Raw genomic sequence first — 26,382 nt, 5'->3', positions numbered from 1 at the left:
GGTTTGTGGGGCTAAAATGCAGCTCCTTAGATGGGTGAGCTGGGGAGGACACGACCGAGTCCTTCAGCACACTGACACAAATACTCACTCAGATGCACACCAAAGCAGTATGCTTCACATTATTCCCTTTCATGCTGGCCATGCTTTTTCCTCTTCTGCTTGTGTAACATTACCTGAAACAACCGCCATCAAATTCTGTGCTGGAACTTGGCTCTTTTTTTGCCTGTTTTTTATTTTATTTTTATTAAATGTTCTGTTTTATTCAAGGATTGTGTTTATAAAGTGACTGTCTGAAAGGGTTTATAATTAATTTAAGCACAGAGTATGAAATTTGGACACTTCAACCCAAGTAGCTTGTGGAAAGATTTTCTATGAATGTAGAATGGGTCTTTATTTTCATACTTAATAAAATTGTAATCTTTGCAGTATCCTGTTTTGAAATTTTCTGAGTAAATATCTGTTCATTTCTAACATTTACTAGTGCTTTGCCTTTAATAGAATAGAAATGTATTAGAATTGAAAAAAGATATGGATTAAAGTGATTACTGCAAAAATATGCAGTTCCTGCTGCCTCCATCACATGCCATTCCCACTGGAAGAAGGGTGGGGGTTGATTTTGAACCTGTGAACTTTGACCTGGAAATGAAAGCTCACTCATATGAAACAGGGAAGTGGTCTCTGTGAAGTGAGAGGAAGTTCCTGCTGGGTGCCCCTCAGTCAGAGATGAGAGACTGAGACGGCACCTCTCAGTGCATGTTGGAGTCTTTATGTCCATATTGCTGTGCAAATAATGCTGATCAGTTATTTGTAAGTAATAAACTAATACTTTTGGATAGTGTATAGATACAAAAGAATTGTCTCTCCAACGCCTTCAGTTTCTGTATTTCTAGAGTAGTGTGCTCGAACAGGAGTCCCATTGGCCTGTGTTTGATATATAATGGCTCACAATTGCTCTCAGCAAGATTTGAATGAATTGAAAGGTTTATGTTGATCCTTGCTCTTTATACTAAGAATGTCTGCTAAATAGCAGCAAAGTGACTAACAAATTTAGTCTATGTTTTAATTTGACTTGTGTTAAGATTGATTTATTTCAGTATACTAAAAAAAACACTGATAGTGATAGTGTTTCACACCTAGAACAGGGAATTTTAGATTTATGCTGCTGTTGAAGGTTTATGCAAGTCTGTGTCGTTTGACTTGAAGGCTGTATTCTGTGTGTCTGAAGCGGTGGGATTTGAAGCCATAATGCATGCAGACAACCCAGTTTGTGCTTGCATGCATGTCCCATTATTGGTTTCCGTGAGCCCCTGTTCTGTATGTAAAATGAATAGTGTAGAGTTGTGCTGAAAGGTTATTATTATGATTAAAAAGATAATAATAATTATTATATAATAATAATAATGATGATGATGGTTTTATAAAACAGTCCTATACAAAGTACCCAAAGAGGGGGAAAAGTTTCAGCAGATGCATCAAAAATAACACTTAACAAGCCATAACCAGCACGATTTTGGGATTACAATGTGTTTGAAAAGAAACTGCTTTTGGTTTTAGTTAACATCCTCTATTTTCTGAGACCCTGATTTTATGAGCAATAACAACTGTAACAAAATGTAATGACAACACCTCTGAAATTAGCAATGATGCTGCTAATGTTAATAATAATGGCGTTGGTTAAGACACTTTCACACTATATTGAATACTAAAAAATGGACCAATAGTGTCAATAGGCTAAAAAAATAAAGAAATGAAAGTAATAGGAATATAACTCATTTCTAAAGGCTGACAGGTTTGCGTTCCTTTTTATCATCCTTTTCTGAGTATCGCATGGAACCACTTCCACCCCTGCAGTTTCATGGCCCTGCGGTTTAAAATGAATCCATTTTGCAACTCTGCTTTGTTTCCATCAATTTTCCTTGCACATGTATTATTTAATTACGTTCTCTGTGGAAGGCACTGTAATCGTAATATTCAAGCACTGGATTTGCATTTAAAAGAAAATACTAAATGAACTCAATGTTACATTTTTCACTATGTTACCTGAATTAAAATTCTTTTTGGTTCAAATATTTTCATTAAAGAAACTTCAGCTATAGTTTAAATGCTTGATTTGCCTAATAATATTAGAAAACACTATGTTTCTTTTATTGTTTAAAGGAATATTCAAAAGCAAGGATCCAGTTTTACATTTGCTTCAACAAATGTGATGACTGCGATCAAGCCAACCGTTATTAAAGTATTATTTCTGTGATACAACAGGAATATTTTTAGTCTCTAAAAGATTAAACTTCACCTTAGTGCGTTCACAATAACCAAGTTAATATTTAACAAACTCTGTGTTTCGACACCATTGAAAGGACACGTTGCTTTTGTCATTGGCTGAAGCCTCTTCCCGGTTGAATGTGTGCACTTCCCAAGCACTCCCTTGGAAAAGTGTGATTACATGGTTTTCTGTAAAAAGCTACATCTGCAGTTTTACTCTCTTAAGCAGGTTTCTATTATTATCAGGCAAAGCTTCTCACCGAACCAAAACCTCACTCTGATCACAGCTGATTTTAAAGCAACAGATCAATGTTAATGTTGTATTTTATTTTATTTTTCAGAGGTATGTGAGAGTTACGTAGATATAAATGCAATAGGTTGTAAATTTTCTTTCCTAAGGAAAGTTAGTTAGTAAAAGTAGTATCGCAGTGAACAAATAAACCACTGAGGTTTATGGAATTGTGTATCTTTATAAAAACCTGTGATTTAATAACCTTAAGTGGCGCAAGCTATACAATTTAAAAAATAGAAGTAGGGAAAACATGTTACAAAGTACTACTAAAAGCCAATAGAATTGTCATGTACAGTGGGTTTATAAATACCTGTAATGCTCTGAAGGCATAGTGTTCACACCGGTGGAGGAAAGGGCTCTCCCGACATTCTGCTTCCCACCCCTTAATCCTTTCCATCTCAGTGGAAGCAAGGCCATCACCCACCCAACCCCCACCCTACCAAAAGAGCCAAAATGGCTCCTGCCAGCAAGTAGCTGTAAGCCCAGATCTGTTACAACAGAGCTATGAGATCAGGGAAGCACAGAACGCCACAGAAGCAGAGCTCACGTCAAGTAGTGAAACTGAACTTTTCCTACTGAGTTGGTAATAATCACACAAAAACTGTAAGGTGTGACTATACTGTGTTTTTGTGTTCTTTTTATTTTTTAAAGAAAAGAAGCTATATGCTCTTGTTAACTGCATTCCTCATTTCTTAAGGACGGTATGTGAGGTGATAGATCTTTTAAAGATATTTTTTGTTATGTGCTGTCTGCTGCTGTGCTCTCCTAATTGCATTTTATATGCAGACTATGAATTCAGCTGTGAAATTACTGATTTGGGACTTTTTTAGTGGATATTTTTTGTTGTAGTTGTTTTGAGTTTCTGAGGAAGAGAGGAAATATTAGTTTTTTCATTTATTGATAAAATAATACGATAGAGACCCAACTAATTTTGAATCTATCTTTATTTTCTTGCCTTTATAAATACCGGTTTACAAAATTACCATGAAATCTCATTTTTATTAAATTTTTCTTAAGTAAACTAGCTATGGAGGAAGAGCATTTGATGCATATTCAAGATTTGTGTCACAAATGCCTATTTTGGGCCATTTTGGCTCTATAGATTTAATGTTTAAGATCATTATATTTGAACCATGCACTGTACCTCCAGCATTTTATATCGTAATTCTTATAGGATGATGGTAATAATTCTGTAAACTATTTTTGAATTTTTTTGTTGAAAACTATAGATTAAAGTATTTCTAAGTACTTTTTTTGAGTTTATCATCTTTTGTTAGGTTGTTCTCTCTATGACAGAGGCAGAAACATTCTGGTGCTTTTTGAACTGCAGGCTATTTTGTGTTACGGGGGAGGGGGGAGCATATCTTATAATGGACATGACAATTTTTTTGAAATGTTGGCACATATATATTAAGAACATACACTGAAAACATATTTCTCCCATTGTAAAATTTAAGCAAACACAATGATATAAATTTGCCTCTTGCCTAAAACTACAGAGGGTATCCATCACTACATCAAGACTGGACTTGACTACCCTGGGGGTCTTTGCCTCAGCTACATGAGCTGGACAGCTTTTCAGTTTACTGACAGCTCCCTGCAGGATTTTCTTTAGCTAATTTCTGCTCATCTCCATCTTGTTCTACTGAGAAAAGTCTATGCAAATTGTTTTGCAGTTCACTCTGTCTGTGCCTTTTTTTCCCACGGCGCGCAGGACTGCCTGCCGCCGTGGGCTATGCGTGGAAAATTGTGGTCACTCACTCGCTCACTCACTCACGGACGATCTGAGAGGGACGTTTGGTACATGTTAGTGTTTCGCCTACTTTAGTTAACCTAGTTAGCGTGTACCACCAATACAGATGTATAGACACACGGAGGACAACAAATAACGTTACAGAGGTGAGGACATGCCATAGCTAGCTATATAGTTAGCCAAGTTTTACTCATGACACTTTGTGCAGATGCACCGTGGGTCTGGATGGTTTTGTGCTTGTTGATTATAAAAACCTCAAAGGTTCAAATGAATGTATAAACTTTTAAGAACATTCAAATAAATGATACTGCCATTTGTACCTTTGAAAATGGCAAAATCTGAGAATTAGGAAAAATTAAATTCTATTCATTTTTGAGGTAAAAAATTACACCACAAGTTATTTGGTTTAAATACAGCAAGGGCTTACTCACTAATGCACAAAGCCAGTGATTGCTCTGCATTTAGTATTCATTTTTATTGATACAATATTAGTTTTTATGCAAATGTTTTTCTTTTTTTGGCTTGGCTGAAAATGGTGTGAAGAACTTTGTGGATTTGTATGTGCCATGTTTTAAATAGCCTTGTACTAATTTTCCCTTTGGTGTTTTCCTTAACTTAAGGTTGTACTTAGTCCTGGGTTGTTGTTTATAGTGTACTTGTGAAGTTTGAATGTTTTGGGACATTTATTGGCAGTGTTTGTCGTGGCGTTTTTTTATGGGTGGATTTGTTTCATAATGGACTGATGCCTGAGTCCTGTTGGTCAGATAAAGGTACTGAGAAAGGGGTTTGTTTAACCTTGTGGAGGGTGACTATTTGTATCGCCAAACAAGAAAAAATATCTCTGGAATGATTTGCGATTGGCCAGGAAGCAAGCTGTATATTTCCAAATTAAGTTTTTTTGTAATGTAGGTAAAAAAAAAAAAAAAAAATTATTATTATTTTTTAAATAATAAAATAATATAGGTAATAGATTTTTGTATTCCTGATGGATGTAGTCAATATGGGTGGAGTGGTGAAGTTGGAAGGGAGGACCGATCAGTGCTACTGTTTTCTCTTGCATATATCAGTATGCAGGGTGTCTCTGGTATTTCTACTTAATTTTATTGTGTAATATATGTCCAGTTTGATCAAGAAAGTAAGGTTGGTTTTTTTGTATATTGTCTGAGTGATGAATATGTATGAAGATGAAAATGTATCTGGAGTTTAAACAAAAGAAAATGGATTTGCTGATTTCCTAAAATAGCCTCTACAAGCACTTATTTCAGGTGTCAGTTACGCTAAGCTGTGTTCAGTATGCTTGTATCTAAATAATCATTTTGGGGTCATGTTAAAATTCAATAATGCAGAAGGTCATCAAGAAGTCCTCAATGTATCCAAGTTCTTCAGCATTAATATGCATATTTTATTGCAATAACAGTTAATGAATTTGTCACAATGATCTTCAGTTGGTCTGAAAGTTCATGTTTTTAAGCAATGTGTTTTTAAAAATATGAAAATTATCATGGACTTAAACAAAAAATGACTCTTCTCATCATAAATTATTAATTGTCAATTTTAAACTACAAAGGGATACTTATGTGAGCTGACATTATTCTCCGTTAATCATGAGTAAATGTATTTTTTTATTTTGGCTACTTGTCATGTTGTGGCCTAATTAATGCAGTAATACATTTTATTAAATCCAGCATAAAATATTTTTTGGGAAAAATCCATTAAAGCATTATAATTTATAATGTGTTGGGAATTAGCTTCTGTATTTTTTGCTTTTCTACAGAATTGAACAGTGTAATTTCAGCAATTCTAGCAGGTATGTCGATGATGAGCTATACCATTACAAATGACTAAACGGTTTTACTTGGTTCTCCATAATTTTATTTTTGTTTTTCAGTGGGATACACATGAAAAGAGGTGTTTAGTATATTAAATGCCAGCTATTGACAGACAGACTTAATTTACTGCAAACTGCAATTTTTATTTTTTTAATATTTTTTACTTCATCTATATTAGAGCACTATTATTCTTACTGTCCCTATAACAGTTGTATGTATGAATGGTGAATAGTGCATTTACCAAACAGGTTTGTTTGTTTATTTAGTTTGTTTCAATCAATTGTTGAACACATTTGATTTATAAAAATTTCAAATAGGACTCAAAATCAGGGCTCCTTTCGACCGAGCGTAGATGAATATTAAATGTACTATTTCTGTTCTAGTCAAGCGAAAGTGATTGCTTGGAACATGTATTTCATATGTGAAGAATGAAACTGAATATTTGACGAGGAGGTCACTGATTCATTACACTTGGGTCAGTATTCACAAGCTTAGTTTTTTTATTTTTTACTTTTTATCAATGCTGTTGAAGGACAGCTAAAGAACCATGCATACATAATATCATGAATTAAATTCATTAACTGATATTAAATTGCCTTAAATTGTGGATTGAGTTAGCGCTGAATTCTTGCTGCTAGTCCAGCTCGTGGGTTTCACAGGTCCTGGTTGGAGACCAAAGGAAATGTTTAATTGTTAAGTACTTTCGTGGGAGTAATGTATATAAAAATTGTATTAAGAATCTCTTCTATCCTTCCTTGCATTCATCTCATCCTGTTCATTCTCTCATTCGCTCCATATCTTCCCTCCCTTCCTCCTCCTCTCCCTTGTTCTCTTCCTTTCTCCATCTTTGTCTCTACTCTTGTCTTTCCTCTCTCTCACCTTCCACGCTGTGCTGTTAGAGTGCTGTATTGTTCCAGCAGACTCCTGAGGGGTGTGTAAGTAGTAGTGGATGTGAGAGGAAAAAGAGAGAGAGAGAGAGAGAGAGAGACTCACACCTGTCGCCCCAGCATCTCTCTCGGCCCCGGAAGTGTGTTGTACAGATGGCAGGGTGGCTTAGGACAGCTGGTCTGCTGGGTGAGAGAATATGGAGACTCATTTATACTTGTTCACATAGGGAGGCTGAGCGCTAACCTGTAATCAAGGTGTATAACCCCACAGGTGTGGGAAGAACAATGCAAGGAAAGACAAAAACCGAAGAGAATGCAGTGTAGGGCATCTCAAATTGACGGTTTTATTTTCCCTTATGTTACATGAGCTTAACAGATACACATATTGAGGGTACCCTACAGATTAGCATTTTAATGATTTCATTTTATTTTTGTGAACAGCCGTTTAATGTTTTCAATACCCCAACATCCCAAACCTTAAAAGATCAGCGGAGAGGAGTGAGAACGGAAAGATCTCGTACTAAGGACATCCAGACATATCAGAGGAGAGAATGATTGGCCAGCATACCCTCATGCATATGCAACAAAAAAAGAATATACAACATACTTCACACTTCAGGTGCAATAGTACTATAAGCTCTATGAAGCCTGGCAGAGGCTAGGAGATATCTGCCAGATTGTGTTAAAACAATTTTTGACCAAACTTATGCATATGGTTTGGGTTGTTTTTAGCCATAGTGGTCCCTGCCAGAACAATTTTCCTGGAAGCCAATGTTGACCTCAAATGGAGTCATCCAAGTACAATACTTCAGGGGAAAGGGGAACCTTTATCTTTTGGATGGCGAAAATAGTATGTTCCCAAGATTTTGCAATCTTTGAATATTCCAAAAATAGTCCTACATGTATGTACCCACCTGTCCCAGGTCAGGCCTGACAGGAGGGTTCCCTGGTGATCATTTTCACCTAAGAGGGCTCACTTATCCCTTGCCAGACAATTTAAAAAGAGGTTGGTGTGATAGAAAGTGAAAAGAATAGGAAAAAAAAAAGTTATTTTCCCTAATAGTTTAACTAGTGGGAAGCTTGGGAGACTCTAAGCTTGTGCAATTCTTTCTTACTACAGTGTCAAAATTTACAGCTTAAGTCAAAGACATTTTTCAATAAATATAAGCTACAAAAACAGGGAAATGGTAGATTGTGGAACAGGTTGTTGAGGGGGTGGTGAAGCACTTATTTGGAAGAGCGTAACAAAGGTATAGAAAAATAAAGATTTCTGTGTAAGTCCTCAAATAAAAGCAGTCCTAAATCAAAGATGTCATAGGATCAGGCCAGGCAGGTTAAACCAAGGACTATGAGCCTATTTCTTCAAAGTATGTCTTCACTATATTAGGTATAGCTGAAAATATCAAGGCCAAAGTTCGATTTGGAAATATGCACCCAGTCCCCTTCAAGTTACTCTTTTTGGTAGATTAAAGTGAATGTGCTTTCCAAAATTTTTTCTGTTTTTGCTTCTTCTTTGTATATTAATCAATCCAATTAACTCGGTATGCTCTTTATGCTGAACGTGCCATTTTATTTAACTGTTCCAGGATTGGTTTATCCATATTACAAAATCATATTCAAATTTCCTATTTACAGTACTAACTGGACTTTTTGGCTTAATACACATTTATACAGCTGGTTATTTGCTGAAGCTTAAGTATCTCACTCAAGACCACTGTGGTTTCACCTGGGATTGGAACCCACAGGCTTCTGGTCACAGGTTGCCTTTCTACGTGGCAGGCAAATGCGTGTACCACTACAGGTGGTAGGTAGGCAGGAGATACCGGATAGTCCATTTGGTGTTGTATTTTTGGAGTCGTTTTGCCAATGAAGAAAGGCCTTGTGCCTCAAATAGGCTATTTCAATGTCTGCCTCCTTTTTAGAGTTTTATTGTCCTCTGGTGTTTTGTTTCATAACTAGTGCGATTCAGCCCATTTCTAAACTCTGCATCATTGAAAGATCAGCATGAGAATGGTGTCTTATTGATTTTGAGCCCACTTTTGTGCAAATATTGAATAAGAAATTGTTTGCAAAAAACAAACCATTTTTGCACAAAAAAGGTGGAGTCGGTATGTTGCTGTGGAGTAGCAGGGACCATCAAGCAAATCAATAATTTAACATTTAAAATAAAGCTCTTTTTTTAACTCTGATGAAGCTGGCCGAATAAGCAGTCTCTATTATGGAAAGAATGACACATAGTCAAATGATAAAATCAGTATTATAAAGATGTGATGATGCGTGTTTTGCCGGTAATCTTTGCCTCTTTCACTGTATCAGAGCCCGTTTGCCGCAGCTCTACAGCATATCTTCCTTTTATATGAAGGTTGTTTTATTCAACCTCTTTTGAGCAGTTCAGTCTTTTCATTGCCCCTGTCTGGGGTATACTTGCAGCGTGTGGGAGAATAACTGGTTGTAAGAAACCCAACATAGCATAGAGCTCTGTCCTTCAGGTAAACTGTCTTTTTATAGAGCTCCATTCAGCAGACGTTGATTTAATGACCTTGTTTGTACCCATTTATCTACATGCTTCCTTTAAACATGAGCCTTTAAACTGTAGTGGGTAGCCTTGGTGAAAAATGCACATGTATATATACAATGAAATTGTACATGCTCTGTTGATGTTTCTGTAATTATTCGCTGAAGCTATTATTTCAGATGTTCAGGCTGTGCTGCAGTATGAAAAAACATGTATGTATGGGGGTTTTTTTTCTATCCATTATATATGAAATGTCCACATGAGGCCAATGTTGATTGTGGAATTTCATTTATTCAGGATGCACTGTATTTAACTGATTTGGAGCTCTTTTAAAAAATAAGAATGAATTTAAAATAAAAAACATGAATACATGATTAAATTGATCGCAAGTGCCACAGAGATCTCATTATCATCACTTGGCAAACACTCTTATCCAGAGTGATTTTTAAAAAAGTGGAGAACATCACCGTTAAGAATACAAAAATGCCTATAATGTTATCATCTCAAAAAGAAATCGAAAAAAGGAAGAAGATGGCTAACTACGGTCAGGGAAGTCATGGTCAGGGGGGACAGGGCGGGCTAGAGTCAGGTGCACTGAGGTAGCAGTACAGAGAGATAGTGCTGGTGCATAGAGTCTCATGATCTTTTGAAGATATAGTGGAGCCATCACAGACCTGTATCTTTTTATTTTTTTATTTTTATTTTTTTTACAGTTTTTGTATCACCGCATCATTTGTTTATTCAGCTGAATATATACTTGCATATGTTAGGGTCTGTTTGCAAAATGGCCTGCATGCACTTGGGCAAGTTTTGTCTGTCTATGATAATGGGATGATGTGGAGTGTCTCATCGCTATAACTATATCACTCATTCTACAATTAAGCTGCTCATAAATAAGCTGATCCTGGATCACTTTCCTTAAAGTACCCGGAGCTAGCAGTACTGATTAATTGCAGGTTCTTATCAATGCAAATTCACTATGCAAATTTTATCCTGCTGTGTCACATGACTGTATTTTTAAACATGTATTTTACTGTTAAGCTCTCAATACAATGAGATGGCTCGTTTATACCAAGATGTATGAAGGTTTAGCTCATGCTCACCACTGCTGCAGCTTTTTTTTCTCTTTTTCTTTTAGATGCGCAAAATAGTGTTTACTCAGCTACAGGGCAGAGAGGTACTTGGTCCTTTTTTACATAAAAATAAGTTAATTATTAATTCTAAAATTAAACATATTTTTCTGTTTGCCAGTACATTCTTTGTCTCGAAATGTGACAAGGAGAATTAAAATCAAATGGTATCATTATCATTTTTAGTCTGTATGTACAACAGAATCAAGCTGTATTTTTTTTACCTTATATATACCTTATATATATACTATATTAGTCCTGTTATCAGAGTTTTTTTTGTATTCTATATGATTTGCATAGAACTTGAAAGTCAATTAATGTGGAACATTATTGCAGAACAGACTTTATTTTTTGTGTAATTGTTTACATCATGAGATGTGTTTTTGTTTTTTATTGGTACTGCAGTTTCCCTTGTTGTATCAATATATGCAAGTAAATTTAGTTTTGCTTGCTTGTCGAGTTTAACACCGATTAGACCTTTATTTCTGAATTCCCAGTAATGTTTCACAATATCTTGAAAATTCTATGTTGTGTGGAATTATGTATAATGCTAATTAGATTTGGGACAGTTTCACGATACGATACAGTTCACTGTTCTGAAACCTTTGGAATCTCATGTCATGTTGTCCGTATCAAATGTTCTTTAAAGTAAGATGATGTCTCTGATAATTGTTTTGATTACTCATACATTTACATATTTAACACAGGCTGGAAATGGCAGCCCTGTCTCTGTACTGGGAAGTATTTCTTTCTTGCATTTGGTATAAATAATTATATCAGTAGTTGTACATTTGTTTGACCTACAGTGATTTTTACATTAACTCATTTCATAGGAGAAGTGATACTTTGGTATTTTTTGTTAATGTAATACCCTCAGAATTGCATATCAGCCCATGCCTACTCTCAATGTTATCTCCATTTTCAATTTCAATATAGAAGAGTGGAATATATAAATCCTTGTAAGAAGTAAACCTTTTTTTAGTTGAGTGGTTTTATGCGTGTGCGTGCGTGCACACACACACACAGCGCGCATATTTAAAACATCTTTTTGCACCTGACTACCTTAACAACGGCAGTTACGACGGATGCGCGATAGTGTGGAGTTAGATGTTTAGATTTTTAGTTTAGATGTTTAGACCAAAGTCATGCGTACTTGCACCTGCAGCTAGGCTCCAGCCGCCATCTTGCACATGCACACACACACACACACACCCAAGCCTTTATTCTCAGGAAAGTGTTGTCATGCGTGATGTGATGTGACTCTGGGACGCTCTTATGATGGCGCCATTGCACTTTGTGTTTCAGAGCAAGCTTTTCATGGAGGGGTTCCGCAGTCTGAAAGAGGGGGAGCCCGTGGAGTTCACCTTTAAGAAGTCCTCCAAGGGCCTGGAGTCACTTCGGGTAACGGGCCCCGGGGGCGGACCCTGCGCAGGGAGTGAGAGGAGACCTAAAGGGAAGACCATGTTGCAGAAACGAAAACCAAAGGGAGACCGGTGAGTGTGCGGGAGTGTTCTCAAAGCAAGGCATGCTGGGAAAAAAAACTGTGTCCAGCTGCAGTTCAGGCATACGTGTTGGGTGTTGCGGTGTGGTATAGAGGTGCTTACAAACCTGTGCTTGACGCACGGGCACACTAACTATTTCTTAATGGAAATGAAGGCAGCAAATATTATTTGTCTGGCCATAGTCGTAGATGGTGGACCGTTTGGTATTGGTCAGTGATATGTGCTTAAAGGTTAATATTAGCATCTTGGCTAAAGAGAATAGGGTGTGAGGATGGGGGATGGGGCCAGGGGTAATTGTCAGATGAATGTAAAATGTCTGCGTATATCCTCTGGGTGGACTGTATGGACGGTTTTCTGCTGAGGCTGTCGCCATGGGAGTCAATGCTGGTTGCCATGGTATTATAGCAATATTGTGTAAGGCTTCACCCACTAAATTGCAGCTATTTTTGTGTCTATTTGTAGAAACAAATGTTCCAGTGTTAGGGTTTGCATTAGGTTCATAGAGAGAGACGGGAGAAAGCCCTCTCTCACTGCCCTTGTTACAGTATCACAAAATTAGAAAAATATTTCCAGAGAAGCGTTCATATTATTACACAATGACAATAGATTATATCCTGAAATTACTTAAATATAAGGCATCATAAATAAAATTCACATGTATTTTTCTGGATTCCTCTGTTTAACAGTGTTAAAAGGGCTGCTGGGATTAATGTAGATTTAGGTATACACAATTTATAAATGCTCTAGTTAAGAGTAGTTTGGCTGCTTTCTGGCTGGTCTTTGTTTAAGGAGGTAACAAAGAAGCCTACACATTTCATCTGAGGTCTGTGGTTCCCAGATGAGCTTGTTTGAAATTTTGTGGGAGTACAGTTTGGTAGTTGTAACTGTGCTAGCCTGACCTTCTGAGTTGATTTATTTATTTATTTTGCATTTTCAGAACTAGTGCATTACGCCACAGTTTTACTATCAGACCGATGACTTCAGCTTTGCGACTTGGTGGGGGGTGTTGGGATTAGACTACAGCACAGAGAATGTGTGCTCTCGTGGGTGTTACTAAGGTAGTAGCGCATTGCAAATTGACTTCTATTTTGAGCTTTGCAGAACTAAGTAGGCTGCGATGACAGTAATACACATTTCATTGTGTAGGAAATAGTAAAAAGCTCCGTAATTGAGAATGCTTTTTTGTGGTTCTCTGGACTGGCAGCAGAGGAAGTATTATTATTTTGAAAAATTTTAATGAAATTTTGAAAAATGTGTCCGCCTTTCACCTTGATTACCACCTTCACTCCGCTCAGCAGTGATTCCACCAGTTTACGCAACATCTCATCTTCCATTTCATCCCAGCACTTTCTCAACACTTCCTGTAGATAATCTGTTGATGTTACTTGATGTTTGGCCTTTTCCCTCTTCATATGCTCCCACAGATGTTTGATGATTGGGTTCACGTCTGATGACTGTGGTAGAAATGCCCTCCTAATAAGCTCAACCTGTTCTCAATAATGTATTATTGAATAAGACGTTTAATTGGAGTATCATAATTGCAGTATTCCTTGATTAATAATGAAAACAACAGGACTTTGTAGTGTACTCTGACATTTGGTCGCGACTTTGTACATTAAATTAAAATGCATTGGGACAGTGACACAATTTTTTGTTTTATATTTTTACTCCAGCACATTGGATTTGAAACAAAACAAACAATATAAGGTTAATGTGCAGACTGTCGGCACACTTTATCCTCATTTACATCTATATAGTGTGATTCATGTAGGAATTACAGCCCTTTTATACTTAGTCCTCTCCATTTTAGGGGAGCAAAAGTAATTGGACAATTGGCTGCTCAGCTGTTTCTTGGCCAGCTGTGTGTCCTTGCATCATTAATTGTGCACAAGAAAGATAAGAAAAAGTCTAGCTGATTCTAAATGTGGAATTTTTAGTCTGTTTCTGTTCTCTGTCAACCTAATGACCAAATAGGTGTCAATGCCAGTAAAGCAGGCAATCATGAGGCTGAAACATCTGAATAAATGGAGACATAGCCACTACTGGGTTTGTCAGATCAACTGTTTGATTTATTGTTGGAAGCAAGAATGCTGGTGAGCTCTACAACAGCAAACAACCGGGTAGACCACGGAAGACCACTGTAGTGGATGACTGACAAATACGTTTAATTGTGAAGTACAACCCCTTTTCAACTGTCAAACAGATCAAGAACACTCTCCAGGATGTAGGCATAGGTGTGTCAAGAATAGAATGGCCAGTTCAGAGTTAGCTAAAAAAGTACATTTTAAAAAACTATCATTCTGGAGCAAAGTCTTATGGACGAACGAGAGGAGTATTAACCTGTACCAAAGTGATGGAAATAAGGAAGTGTGAAGAAAGAAGGGAGCTGCTCATGACCCATCTTCTTCTGTAAAACATTAGCAGAGGTTGTGTTATGGCTTGGACATGTATGGCTGCCAATGGGACTGGCTCACTTGATGAAGACAAGACTGAAGGAATAATGTCCCAAACACAAACAGGAACTGAAGATGTCTGCAGTACAGGCCTGACAGAGCATCACCAGGGAAGATACCCAACATTTGGTGATGTCTATGGGTCGCAGACTTAAAGCAGTCATGGAAAGCAAAGGATTTGCAGCCAACCACTAAATATGATGTTTTTGGAATATGTTAATTTCTAAAAATACTTTTGCTTCCTTAAAATGGGGGGACTGTGTATGAACAGGGTTGTAATTCCTCATATTCATTGTTTACTGGAGTACAGAGCCAAAAATTGTGTCACTGTCCCAATTCTTTTAGCATTTATTTTGAGTATACATGTATGCTTTGTGGTGCATCTGATAAAATGAGGGGCTGGAAGTGCAGCTGAGAAATGAAAGAATGGAAGGGTAGAGCTCGGCCAGGTTAAACGGAAAGAAAAACGTTTATTATCAGACAGCAGACCTAACTGCCACTATTTGGTTCACTATTAATGTCTCATCCCATTTGTAATGCTTGAAACAATATTGAAATTTGAAGAATCCCAAATTCTGGTCACAAGCTTTCCAGCTGTGCCTCTGTTACAATGGGTGTGTGGTATTAGACCCTGTGGAAAATGGTGTGAATGGCTGGATGGGATATCAGGATTATGCATTATCTGTCATGTGTTTTTTTTTTCTCTTCAATGATAAAATGCATATTTATGATTCATATTTTATTTGGATTTTTGTAGTCTGTAGTATGTTAATAAAACAATATAGCCTGTCTTTTAAAATGAGTTTGTGTGAGAAACTGGGGGGTGTCACAATTGTTATGATACATATTGAAGGCCATGAAATGTTGAGAAACCTCAGTTTTAGAATATTTATTTTGTGAGTGAGTGCTATACTAGACACTGTGCATTAGTCTCATATAATAAATACTGTTTTTTATATGCAGTTTAATGATTAAAATGACAGTATATAAACAAATGGAAAAACTATGATTCATTGTAAAGGATCTGATATGATAGCTGATTTTTTATTTATTTTATCGAATAACATTCAAACGGAATGTGACGTTTTTTGTTGGTGTTGTTTGAAATAATCCCTTTTCCAATCAATAAAATGTAAAGGACTGAAAAGTATAAAAAGAGATTAATGACTGAGATATTGAAAACTGGTAAACTTTGTTATTCTCAAGCTCCTCCAGCATGAATTAACATTTTTTGAGGTCTGACTTTTTTGACCTCTGACCTTTGGTCTTTCAGGGTCACTGGCAGAAACACAGATAAAGCAAGTTCCTGGTACCAAAATGGCTACTCAGATTAGTTTGAAAGTTTCCAAAACAAATAATAAGGTTATTGAAAGTCCTGTCTCACAAATCACAAGTATTTGGTTACCTATATTTTAATCACTTGTTTTGTGATGTTTTAACTTCACAATTTTTATTGTTTACACTATTGTCCGTTTAAGGACCTTTGTTTTATTTTATCTTGTTTACTTCCCTGTGTTTCATTAATCTTTCTTTATTTTTTTGTTTATTTTTATTGTTGTAAATTGTATTTTATTTATGTAGCCCACTTATATTTTTGTAATTTTGAAGATGTGTTTTGATGTGCCAATTGAACTATTGAAGACTAATGACCATTTAGAAAAGAAAATTTGTAGAATGCATACTCTCAGTAATTATACTGAGAACTTTTAGTCAGTGATTGGTCCAGTAAGCGTTCAGTTTATAGTGCATTACAGTGGAGTTGTATTTGAGGCGGAAAATGTTCGCAACTTTACAGATCTTAATACAGTGATGAGATTATCGTTAATTGTCACATCGCATTACAAAAAACAAAACAAAAAAATCACGAATAGTGTTGTTTGCTCTTGGTTGTTTCATTGTATGAAATATCAACATTAATTAATTCTGCCCTCGGTTTTAACCTGGTCACTCATGCGAATAATTGAATGAGTTTAAAGGATGATTTGTAATAAATTAAAGAATAATAAATTAGCTACTGCTAACTCATTAACACGAATTCTGTTGCTCCACGTGTGACTCATTATTTAAACAGGCGAGATTATAATGGCGATTATCATTTTAGACATCGTAATTATTAATGTGCAGTGACAAAGAGGAGACATGACATATAAAATGTTTCAGAATGGAGGCCTATTTTATAGGCTAATGCGTTTAATGTGTATTTGTAATGCCAACCAAAATGTTCATGGCATAGTAGCCCAACATTGACCTAATGTGTAACTGCTATTTCTTCCTAATTCTCTATCTCTTTACAGTTGGAACACAGCAAAATTAAACCAAAATTTGGTTCAAAACTAAAATTGCATAGTCATGATGTTGAGTGTTTTTTTTTTTATATTGGTATTCTTGCTAGTTTCTAATTGGCACATACTAAATGTACGGTGTTAAGGCAATGCTTTCGACGGAGCCCATCTGTTGTTTGAACCGATATTATAATTGTATGATTGTGTAATATTCCTTTTTCGAGATTAGACCGTAACGAGGCTATACCTTTTAAAGTGTCATGATATAAAATAAATTAATACTGACAAAAAACGTATGACTGTGTTAATGGCCATTGGACACCCGAAATGCATTGATCACGGCGTGGCCGCTGTTGGGGCACGCAGATGGTTTGTCTTTGAAGAGCAGCGGTTTTGCGTTTTAGCAGCTAATGAGTGGCAGTTTGGGGATGTGCGTGGGGGAGGGGAAAGGAAGGCTGGGTACTGCTAGGTAGACAGCCCCAAGCGCAAGAACTGCAGCGAGTGCGAATGAAACCCGAATTCCAGTGCCCTTCCCCCTTTCCCCTAGCGCGCTCTAATTGAAGATGCCACCGTGCGGGACCCCCTGCAAGCCTCGCGCTCAGTCACGCAGAAGAGTTTGTTTCTTTTTAATTTAGCTGATAAACACCGAATCCTTTTGTATTTTATTTATGCATAGGTTATTACATAGAGGTTAAGTTCACTTAAGGTGAACCGATAACACTCGCATTGCCTATTTGCATATTTTCTGTATTCTAGATGCTTTAATTCCGTGTTTAAAACTTAAGGCCAAACGAAAGCTTGTAAATATGTAAATAATACAATTCCCACTATATAGTTTATTTGAACATAAAACGTGAGGGTATGAAATCTGTGCTCGTGTAAGCGGTAGACTATATCCTTATGCATTTCCCTTGACTGCTGCTTTATATCACGTGTCCTTCAATGGTAGTCTGAGGGCAGGGGCAGCTTGAGATTGAAGTTCTTTCTGGAACCAGAGTTTAGATCATATCAGAGTTGTGACGTTTAAGGTACGAAGTTGTCCTATCATATGATTCAGTAACTTGATGTGCTGGAGTGGGATAAATCAGAAATGTTAACGTTGATAACGATATTGTTATTAATTTTTAATTGGGTTTCAAATTAATTTTTTGGAATGTTGGATTTGTACATGAGGACCTGCCCTGGAAATAAATTGTATTAAGCAAATAGATGAAAGATGTTCTTTTAAAATTAAAGAAGGTAAGCTTAGGTGTCATACATGCTGCCAGAAAAGCTAATCGGTTTTAAGGTCAGTTCAAACCTTTCAATGCAGCACCAGAAGCTGCCCAAGATATTTTCATGCGAATCTGAAAACAATCAGTGCAGTTAATAAACTGAAATTGCGTAGGCTATTTCCAAAGCAAAAATATATTTAATAAAGGGCATGACAATACACATCTTTTTTTTTCTTTCTCGTGACTCGTTAGTCAACGCGATATTGCTTTGAAAACTATGCTAATTGTGTAACATAGGCTAGGCTATTGTTCTGCTTCACATTTGGCGAAGTAGCCTATAGGCTACGGTTGGAATCATTTTATGCAGTCTGATAAATGAATAAACAGAGACGTGTCCATGTTCGCTTTTTCCCATTAGAGTCTTGTATGTTAGTAGCGCTGCTTTCCATCAAGGAAGAAAGATCACATCATTACCGAATAATGAACTATATTTAGATACAGGATAATGCTAAAATCTGACCCGGAGTCATCATACACCACAACATTACAGGAAGTTCCTGGTAACTGAAGAGCCCCCAGTAGAATGGCTCTGGCCTTTTCTTTTTTTTTTTTTTTTGAGCGATGGGCGATGTTTTTATTTATTTATTTATTATTATTTTATCCCAAGGGGTCCACTTTTAATCTCATATCCACATTACAAGCTCGCAAACTCTTTTATTTCCTGTCTTAAAAAATACAAATCCGACGTCCATGAGTCATTTAAATGAGTCACTTTTACATTCTTTACATGTTAGCTAACATCCGTCGAGCAAGGTAGGCTAATGGTATCGGCAGTACATAATATGAACAACATTGCTGTCTGATCCTGTCAGCCGTGGGGGATGTGAAGCCTATTTGATTTGAAGCCTAGTGTCACGTTATATCTGAATGTTTTCGCAAGATGACGATTTTACTTGAAGCCGCGTGACATTTTGCGTGGAAAATGTAACCAGTGGAACGCGTTATCTGTACAGCTGCTCTAGTGGAAGTGCCTCGCGCCCTTTTCTGTGCTGCCTGCAGTGCGCGGTCGCTTCCGCTCAATTGCGACTTCCCTGAGAGCGAGCGCGCGGCATTAGCCTAGACACCAGCTGACAACGGGAGCCCTTGGACATCGATTAGGAAATTCGAACTACGAGGAAGATAATAAATGCAGCTCTCCCGTAATCTGGAACCCTCCTCCAGCTATAGCCCACTACGAATGTAAAATTGTTTCTAAATTGTTATTTTCCTGGAAGTGGGATCACTGGTGTGTGTCTGTGGAGAAATGTGATTCTGAGGTCGTTTGCACTGGCTTTTGTAACCCTGGTCAAGGTTTTTCATGACTGAAATAAAATTTTGAGCATATGATGATTTCGTGTGTTTTTTCCCCCATTTTAAATTCCATGCCAATTCAGTCTTTTCACTGGATGTTGCTATTCACACGTGGTCCATAAATCGTATTCTTGCGCTTAAATTCAGATCTTTTGTGATAAAAGGAGTCCATTTGTAGCCGACTATGAGCATCACTTTGGTATTCGCGCATGATGAGCAATCAGCAGTCCACTTGGCTTATGCTGCCATCTAATGGTGAAAAAAAGACTTTGCATGTATTTTATGGAAATGTTGATTCGAGGGACTTTGAAACCCAGAGTCCACCGGAAATGCATTTGTTAGCAGAAAAAGTGAAGACCTCTTACAGGTTTTGCGTTATTTTATATTTATTGTGAGTAAACCACCTGTTCAAGATTGAACAGAATGTACTGAAGTCGGCACAACTGGGTGCTGAGTGAATTTGTTTTAGAGGGAATTGTTCATTCTTTCTCACAGGATGAAAATTAGTCTGTCCAATTTCTTAAACTATTTCTGACACACAAAAAAAAAAAAAAAATACAACGACACTGTTGCAAAAGCACGAGGCCAATTTAAAGAATATTTAATAATTTATATTTGTATTAATAGCACTGTGAAATCTGATGAATCGTAATTGCTCACAGTATTGCTCAGTACTTCATATATATATATATGTATATATATATATATATTTATTGTGTATGTGTGTGTACACATACATTATATATATTAATATATTATTTGTGAATTAAGTACTTCGGCTTTTTTTCAGATGCTACAACTGTGGCGGCCTGGACCACCATGCCAAGGAGTGCAGCCTACCACCGCAGCCAAAGAAATGCCATTACTGCCAGAGTATTGCCCACATGGTGGCGCACTGCCCCCACAAGACTCTCACCCCCCCTCCACCCTCCACCAGCTCTCAGGGAAGATTAGGCACAGACCTGCAGGCCTCTACCTCCGCTGCTGCCCTCCCCCCGTACCCCCAAGAATCCGGGGACGGGCATGGACGCTCATCACAGGAAGTCTCTCCGAACAGCAAGGCGTCCGGCTCCCCCGAAGATCCCGCACGGAAAGGGCCCTCGGTCCAGAAGAGGAAAAAGACCTGATCGCCTGAATCCCACCCCCCTTCCCCCACCCAAAATAATCACCTCACGCCTGTCTGTCCCTACCTGGCACCCAGCATCTACCTCATACTCACGCAAGTACAGGGTGAAGAGTCACCCCATTATGTGCAGCTACAGCTCTCCGCTCCAACACAAAGAAGCTCGACACCGACTACTGTCTTAAAGACTGTGAATTTGTCTGAAAGAATCCAGGCAGTCACCGCAAAAAGCTTCCTCGAGGATTTAGACGCACAACGATATTGTTCTTTTCTTTTTGCCTTTTTTGTTGTTTCTTTTTTTTTTGTGTTTGTTTTTAACGTGTACCTCATCATGGATTCAGCCATGTCACCTTCACCCCACTGGTTTTGCATTCCAAACGATCCCAACGTTAATTGCTTTCCAAACGAGCCCGTTTCCATGCTCTAATGGACAATTATTTTTTTAAACTTTAGTTTTTTTTTATACTGGTCATTTCAGGCCTTCCCTCTTTGTAGGGCTAACCCAATCAGAAAAAAAAAACCAAAGGATACTTTGTATTTGGTACCTTCATCGCGTGTGGGGAGGACAAGCTGTGTGTGCCCTAATGACGGCAATGCCTCCTCCCAGCTTGGATCCCCCTTCAGACACCCAGAAAACTCTCCCAGATCGCTCCGATGGAATCCATGCGCACAAGAGAGCCCTGCTTGCTGGGTTTCATGAGTAATCTGTCAAACTTAAACTCTAATACTGAGGTTGGGTGTTCGAACAATGTTTGAGCATGCTTGTACTGGAAGCTCAAGTCTGATCCTGTTGCAAATACAAACACAGCGAGCAAGAGATTGGGACCATCCACCCACCCTTCCCCACAGAAAGACCCCATTCTGTCAGAATGGAAGTTTACACCTAGCTTGTGTTATCCTAGTTAACCAGTAATTATCAGTGTAAAACAACTAATATTTGTGGCTAGTTTGATTTGAACTGCAAAAAGGAAAAAAAGCCCTTTTTATTAATATAGACACCATGGGTGATTGGCTGTTAAGTAAAACTGTGTTGCAGTTGTAAATAATTAATTTAATTTCTGAATATATGTATATTAATATATCTACAAAAGTACCTTTAATTTTTAAGCATATCAGATGTACCAATATTTACATTTCTGTATTAGAGGGAGCATGGTTTGACGTGCCAGAATTCCATCGTCAGTAAGCAAAGTTTTGCCAGTGCACATTTTACCTCAGTTTTACCTACCTACAGCATATTTACCTCTTTTACATGCCTTAAGCACATCCTTACCTTTCACTCGGTCCAGCCTTGTTACAGCACATCTGGGCCCGTCACCTCAATCCCCACCACACCTTTCTGACCGTACTACACATTTATCTTAGTTTTACTTGCCGACAGCACACTTTCACCTGTTTGCCAGGAAAATGAAATGCTGCTGCTTGTGTTTTCAACAGTAAAGATTTGTGGAAATGAGGAATAACAAGGGTGTAGGTTCATGTAGGATGACACTTGAATTCTCTTAAGGTTTTCTCAATAGCTTACCAATGATGTAAGAACTCTGCTCTGACGATATTGAATGTGAAACTTATCGTATCGAAAAGTGAGTCATCACAATATCAGAAGATGGACCGCTTTTTTGAAAAAACTAATGTGTGTTGACAAATCAAATGACTTCTTATATTATAATGTGATTGAAAAGACGACCAATTATTTTTGGTATAAGACTTGCAGTTCAGTTTTGAGATTCTATACCAAAGTTTATTGGCTTTGTTGAAGGAATGAAGTATATGGTAATCCCTGTTACTCACAAAAGACAGAATGCAGAATGTTCAACACTGAGATTTTTTGTAATGCAGCTGTTGAATGTGTGTGTGTAAGCGTTGTGCATGCTTGTGTGTGTGTGTGTGTGTGTGTGTGTGTGTGTGTGTGTGTGTGTGTGTGTGTGTGTAAGCATTGTGCATGCTTGTGTGTGTGTGTGTGTGTGTGTGTGTGTTTGTAAGCGTTGTATTCAATCCACAAGTGTACAACAAAATCACACAAATGACAGCACAAACCAAACACAATCCCTGACTGTGGCTTAGACATTTTTGTATGATGTATTTTTATCCACAATGCATCTCAGGATGAACTATTCTCAGGGAATTTACCAAAAAAGTGTACTTTTTTCTTTTGGGAATCGTCTGCATACAAGCTCTATGTACTCAAACAAAACATAGAATTAGTTTTTATCTATATATGTTTATGTACTGATATTAGTAACTACCTCTGAGTTATAGATAGTCATACATGATAATCAGATGACTTTTTTTGTATTTTATTTCCTATAAGATTAACTGTAGAGAGTGGTATTGTACCAGGCCTGCGTGCTTGATATCAGGGTCCCAGCTCCCCTGGTGTCTGTGCGGGTTTGAGAGATTTGATGACAATAATCTGTATTTTTTTTCTGTTTACAACAAAAGCCTACCTCATTTTTCTGTTCCGCTGTGTCCCAATTCACCAGGCCCCCAGGGGCTCGTTGGTTCAGCCCGATGTGTTTATCATGAGTGGAGTCTCCTTTCAAACTGTCGTTTCCCCTGACAACAACGGCCGTCATCCTGTTGTTGTTTAACACTGATGCCTGTTGTCATGGCTACTCACTGAGGAGGGGGAGGGGAGGGGAGGGGAGGGGAGGGGGGCCTCCGGTCATCCGGGGCCACAGTCCAATGACGCTGTAAGATGTTTTAGACGATCGGCAGTCTCTGTAAACACCAAGACTTGGATTTAGTGGACTGCACCAGACCTAATCACATCCAGGAAGGGCTCAGTGTGGTTTAAAAAAAAGCAGGGAATGTACTTTTCCCCAGAGCTCTCCTTTTCAAGACAGTCAGTCAGTTTTTGTTTTTTATCGAATAACTGTAATGGGACCAGAAACATTTGTGTCTTTAAAGTGCCCTTCAGGCTTTCAATAAATACCATTGTAATTCTCCTTGGTGTGGGACTTATAAGTGGAAAGTGTGCACCCTTAGGGGTCAGAGTCTTCCGGCAAACTGGCACAGTGAAAGGGTACCTGAACTTTTTTGTTTCTGTGGTTGTTATGCTCCTTCAGCCATTCGGAGCTGATGGAGCCTGGTTCCTACCAGACCAGCTCCAGACCACTGTCTCCAAAGGTGGTAACCAACCCCATTCCTGGAGCTCTACCATCCTGTAGGTTTTCATTTCAACCCTTGTTTGACACACCTGACTCAACCGAGTAGCACATAAAGATTTCTAGCTGATGAATCAGGTGTTTTGTTAGGGTTGGAGTGAAAACCTACAGGACTGTAGGTCTTCTGGAACAGGAATGGTTAGCACTGATCTGGAACCACACTCTGACCTCAATGGCCATGCTCGTGTCTCATCATGCCTGGTCCTGTTACAGTTGTAGGCAGGTCCTGTGGTTTCCGTTAACACATGAGCAGGGCAGTCGGATCGAAACCCCAGCACTGAGCAGCATGCAGAACCCCTGTCCCTGATTGGGTCCAGCCAGTCGGCACCAAGACCACTTCTAGCAAGATTTTGCTCACCAGCTTTTCAGCTGTGAGTGAAACCTCTTGCTCCTTAAGTAAGGAGAGCCATCCCTGCCATGTTTAAAATGAAGTATTGATGACCACACGGCCAAGAAAGAGACTTGTGATCTACATATGAGTTTAAGGAGGGCTTAGCTTGACTGTCTTGACTTTGAAGAGTATTTAAGATTTCCATTGAAGTGTCAGCCAACTCTACCCCCCACCCCTGACCAGTAGGTTTAGATTTAGATTTAGATTCTGCCCAACCCAAAACATAGCAATGGTTATTGTTTTAAAGCTGATTTACAGGCAAGTGCAACTAATTTTGTTTTATTAGTGCATGCTTAATCAGCACTGGCATCTCTGTTCAGAATTTTACAAATGACGGTTGATTGATTGATCTTGGTCAACCACTGATAACCTGTGGTTAAATGGTTGCATCAACCAAATTTCTCCTGTCTGATAGGAACGTGAGGCTCATACAATCAACCGCGACTGACCTATTGTGGGAGGAGCATGTCATTAACCAGTGAAATACATAATGGCCTCTGCCTCAATTAGATGCAAAGTATGCATTTTGCTAATGGTCAGGTTTACAGGAGGGTCTCACGTGCTGCTGCATGCTGTTTATTCAGATTCACCAGACAAAATGGTTCTGATAGACTACGCACAACCATGCCCGTGTCCTTTCTTTGCATTGCCAGCAAATGCAACCATGCTTATGGGATACTTTGTGGTCCAACCTGTGTTGAAACTGTACCTTGAAAATGTAGCTCTGTGCATGGAGCTGTGATGCTGTGGGGGTGTGAGCATTAGACGCTGCCCTCTGATTGCTCCCCCCCCCCCTCCTCCAGATATTCTGTCAGTGGGCCCCTCTTGAAGAAGGTCACTTTGACTTTACAAGCAGCACAAAATATCCTGGCTAGTTAAGATACCAGTATTTAATGATGACACTTGTTCTTGAGGCATTATTTAGTAAGGTTATTTCTATTAATATTCAAATGGCATATTATACATGAGAAAATGTGTTCATTAAACTTTATTTTTTATTTTGTGGAGACAGATGGCTGAATTATTAAACGGCAAAATTCCTCATGTGGGAACACGCGTACTTCTATCACTTGTTTACATGAAAAACAACGAACAAACTACTCTCCAGTGAATTAATATCTTTATTTACATTTCTTTAAATTAATATAACTACTGATTTTTTTCTTTCCTTTATTTGACAGAGGAACGCAGGGATACAGACTGAATCAAACCACCACTAGACATTTGTACGAATGTAAAATAAGAGAAGGCCGCAATATCGCCAGGGCTACCTCATGGTTATACCTGTTTATTTTGATTTTTGTGTGTAAATGTGAACAGCTTGAAAACCACCACTAATGTCGCACGGCGGACCCTGTGCACTTACTGTGGTTGAGAATCAAACCCTGAGTCTGCGCCCGTTAAAAAAAACACCGGGCCTTTCCCGTGTCTGAACGTACCTTGTTAGTCGCGTGAGCTGTTACATGTCCTGTCTCAAGCGTTCAGAAACTGTCATGTGATGTATGTTTGGGACCAATGTGACGTTGGGGATCAGTGAATTCTGCCTCGACCCCACGTTGGAATTAAGCACTGATTGCTTTTTTAGAAAAAAAAAAAAATTTATTTGCATATCACATATTTTATAACCTCAATGTAAGTGTATGGCCTTTTTTGTTTCTGTGAATCATGGATTTTATGAGGTCTTAAGAAGTTTTACTTGATTGAAATTAAACCTATTATATTGGCAGTAACTCAGTGTCTGAATAGTTTTATGTCCTGCAAGAATTTGTCCAGTCTATAACAACAGTTCTATTGCATTAAAAGTATAGTTCACTTATTTAAAATAAAATGGAAATAAAAAATTTTTTTGATTCATAAAAAGAAAACCAATCTGCAATGAAGGATATTTTAAATGCCTAAGTCTGACAAACTGCTGGCTTTACAACAGCTAGTATAGGAGCATCAATGAGTTGCAGTTTAAAACAATAAAAACACTTCAAGCCACTCCAGTCAAAAAAAAAAAAAAAACTAGAACTGAAATATTTTTGAAACAGAAAGTGAACTATCCCTTTAACAACCAGTGAGCCAATTGGAGCTCTGTCAGGCACACAACCAGTACGATTGTTTTGCCAGACTTCAGAAATTGGTGGCCATGACTCATAAGTGGTCACATCATTACTAACAGCCCCAGCGATAAGCTTACCCATAAATACTTATCAGTGATGAAACATTCATTATCTTAGAACACACTTT

The 26,382-nt window shown here is 38.0% G+C and overlaps 1 protein-coding gene across 3 annotated transcripts in view; it reads left to right on the top strand.

The window, feature by feature from the left end:
• The window catches only part of LOC118212025 (protein lin-28 homolog B-like), a 43,457-nt gene extending 20,241 nt beyond the window's left edge, over positions 1 to 23,216 (top strand). For 2 of the 3 annotated variants that reach the window (XM_035389813.1, XM_035389734.1), the window contains exons 3-4: positions 11,974 to 12,161; positions 20,260 to 20,596. In XM_035389813.1, the coding sequence (XP_035245704.1) occupies positions 11,974 to 12,161; positions 20,260 to 20,596 (525 nt within the window). Of the gene's footprint in view, positions 1 to 11,973; positions 12,162 to 20,259 lie in introns of all 3 variants that reach the window. The other variant, XM_035389646.1, reaches the window with a different exon arrangement.
• The last annotated feature ends 3,166 nt before the right edge of the window (positions 23,217 to 26,382 follow it).

Source organism: Anguilla anguilla, chromosome 1 (genome assembly GCF_013347855.1).
Source record: "Anguilla anguilla isolate fAngAng1 chromosome 1, fAngAng1.pri, whole genome shotgun sequence".
NCBI lineage: Eukaryota > Metazoa > Chordata > Actinopteri > Anguilliformes > Anguillidae > Anguilla > Anguilla anguilla.
This window is presented reverse-complemented; position numbering and strand designations above follow the sequence as displayed.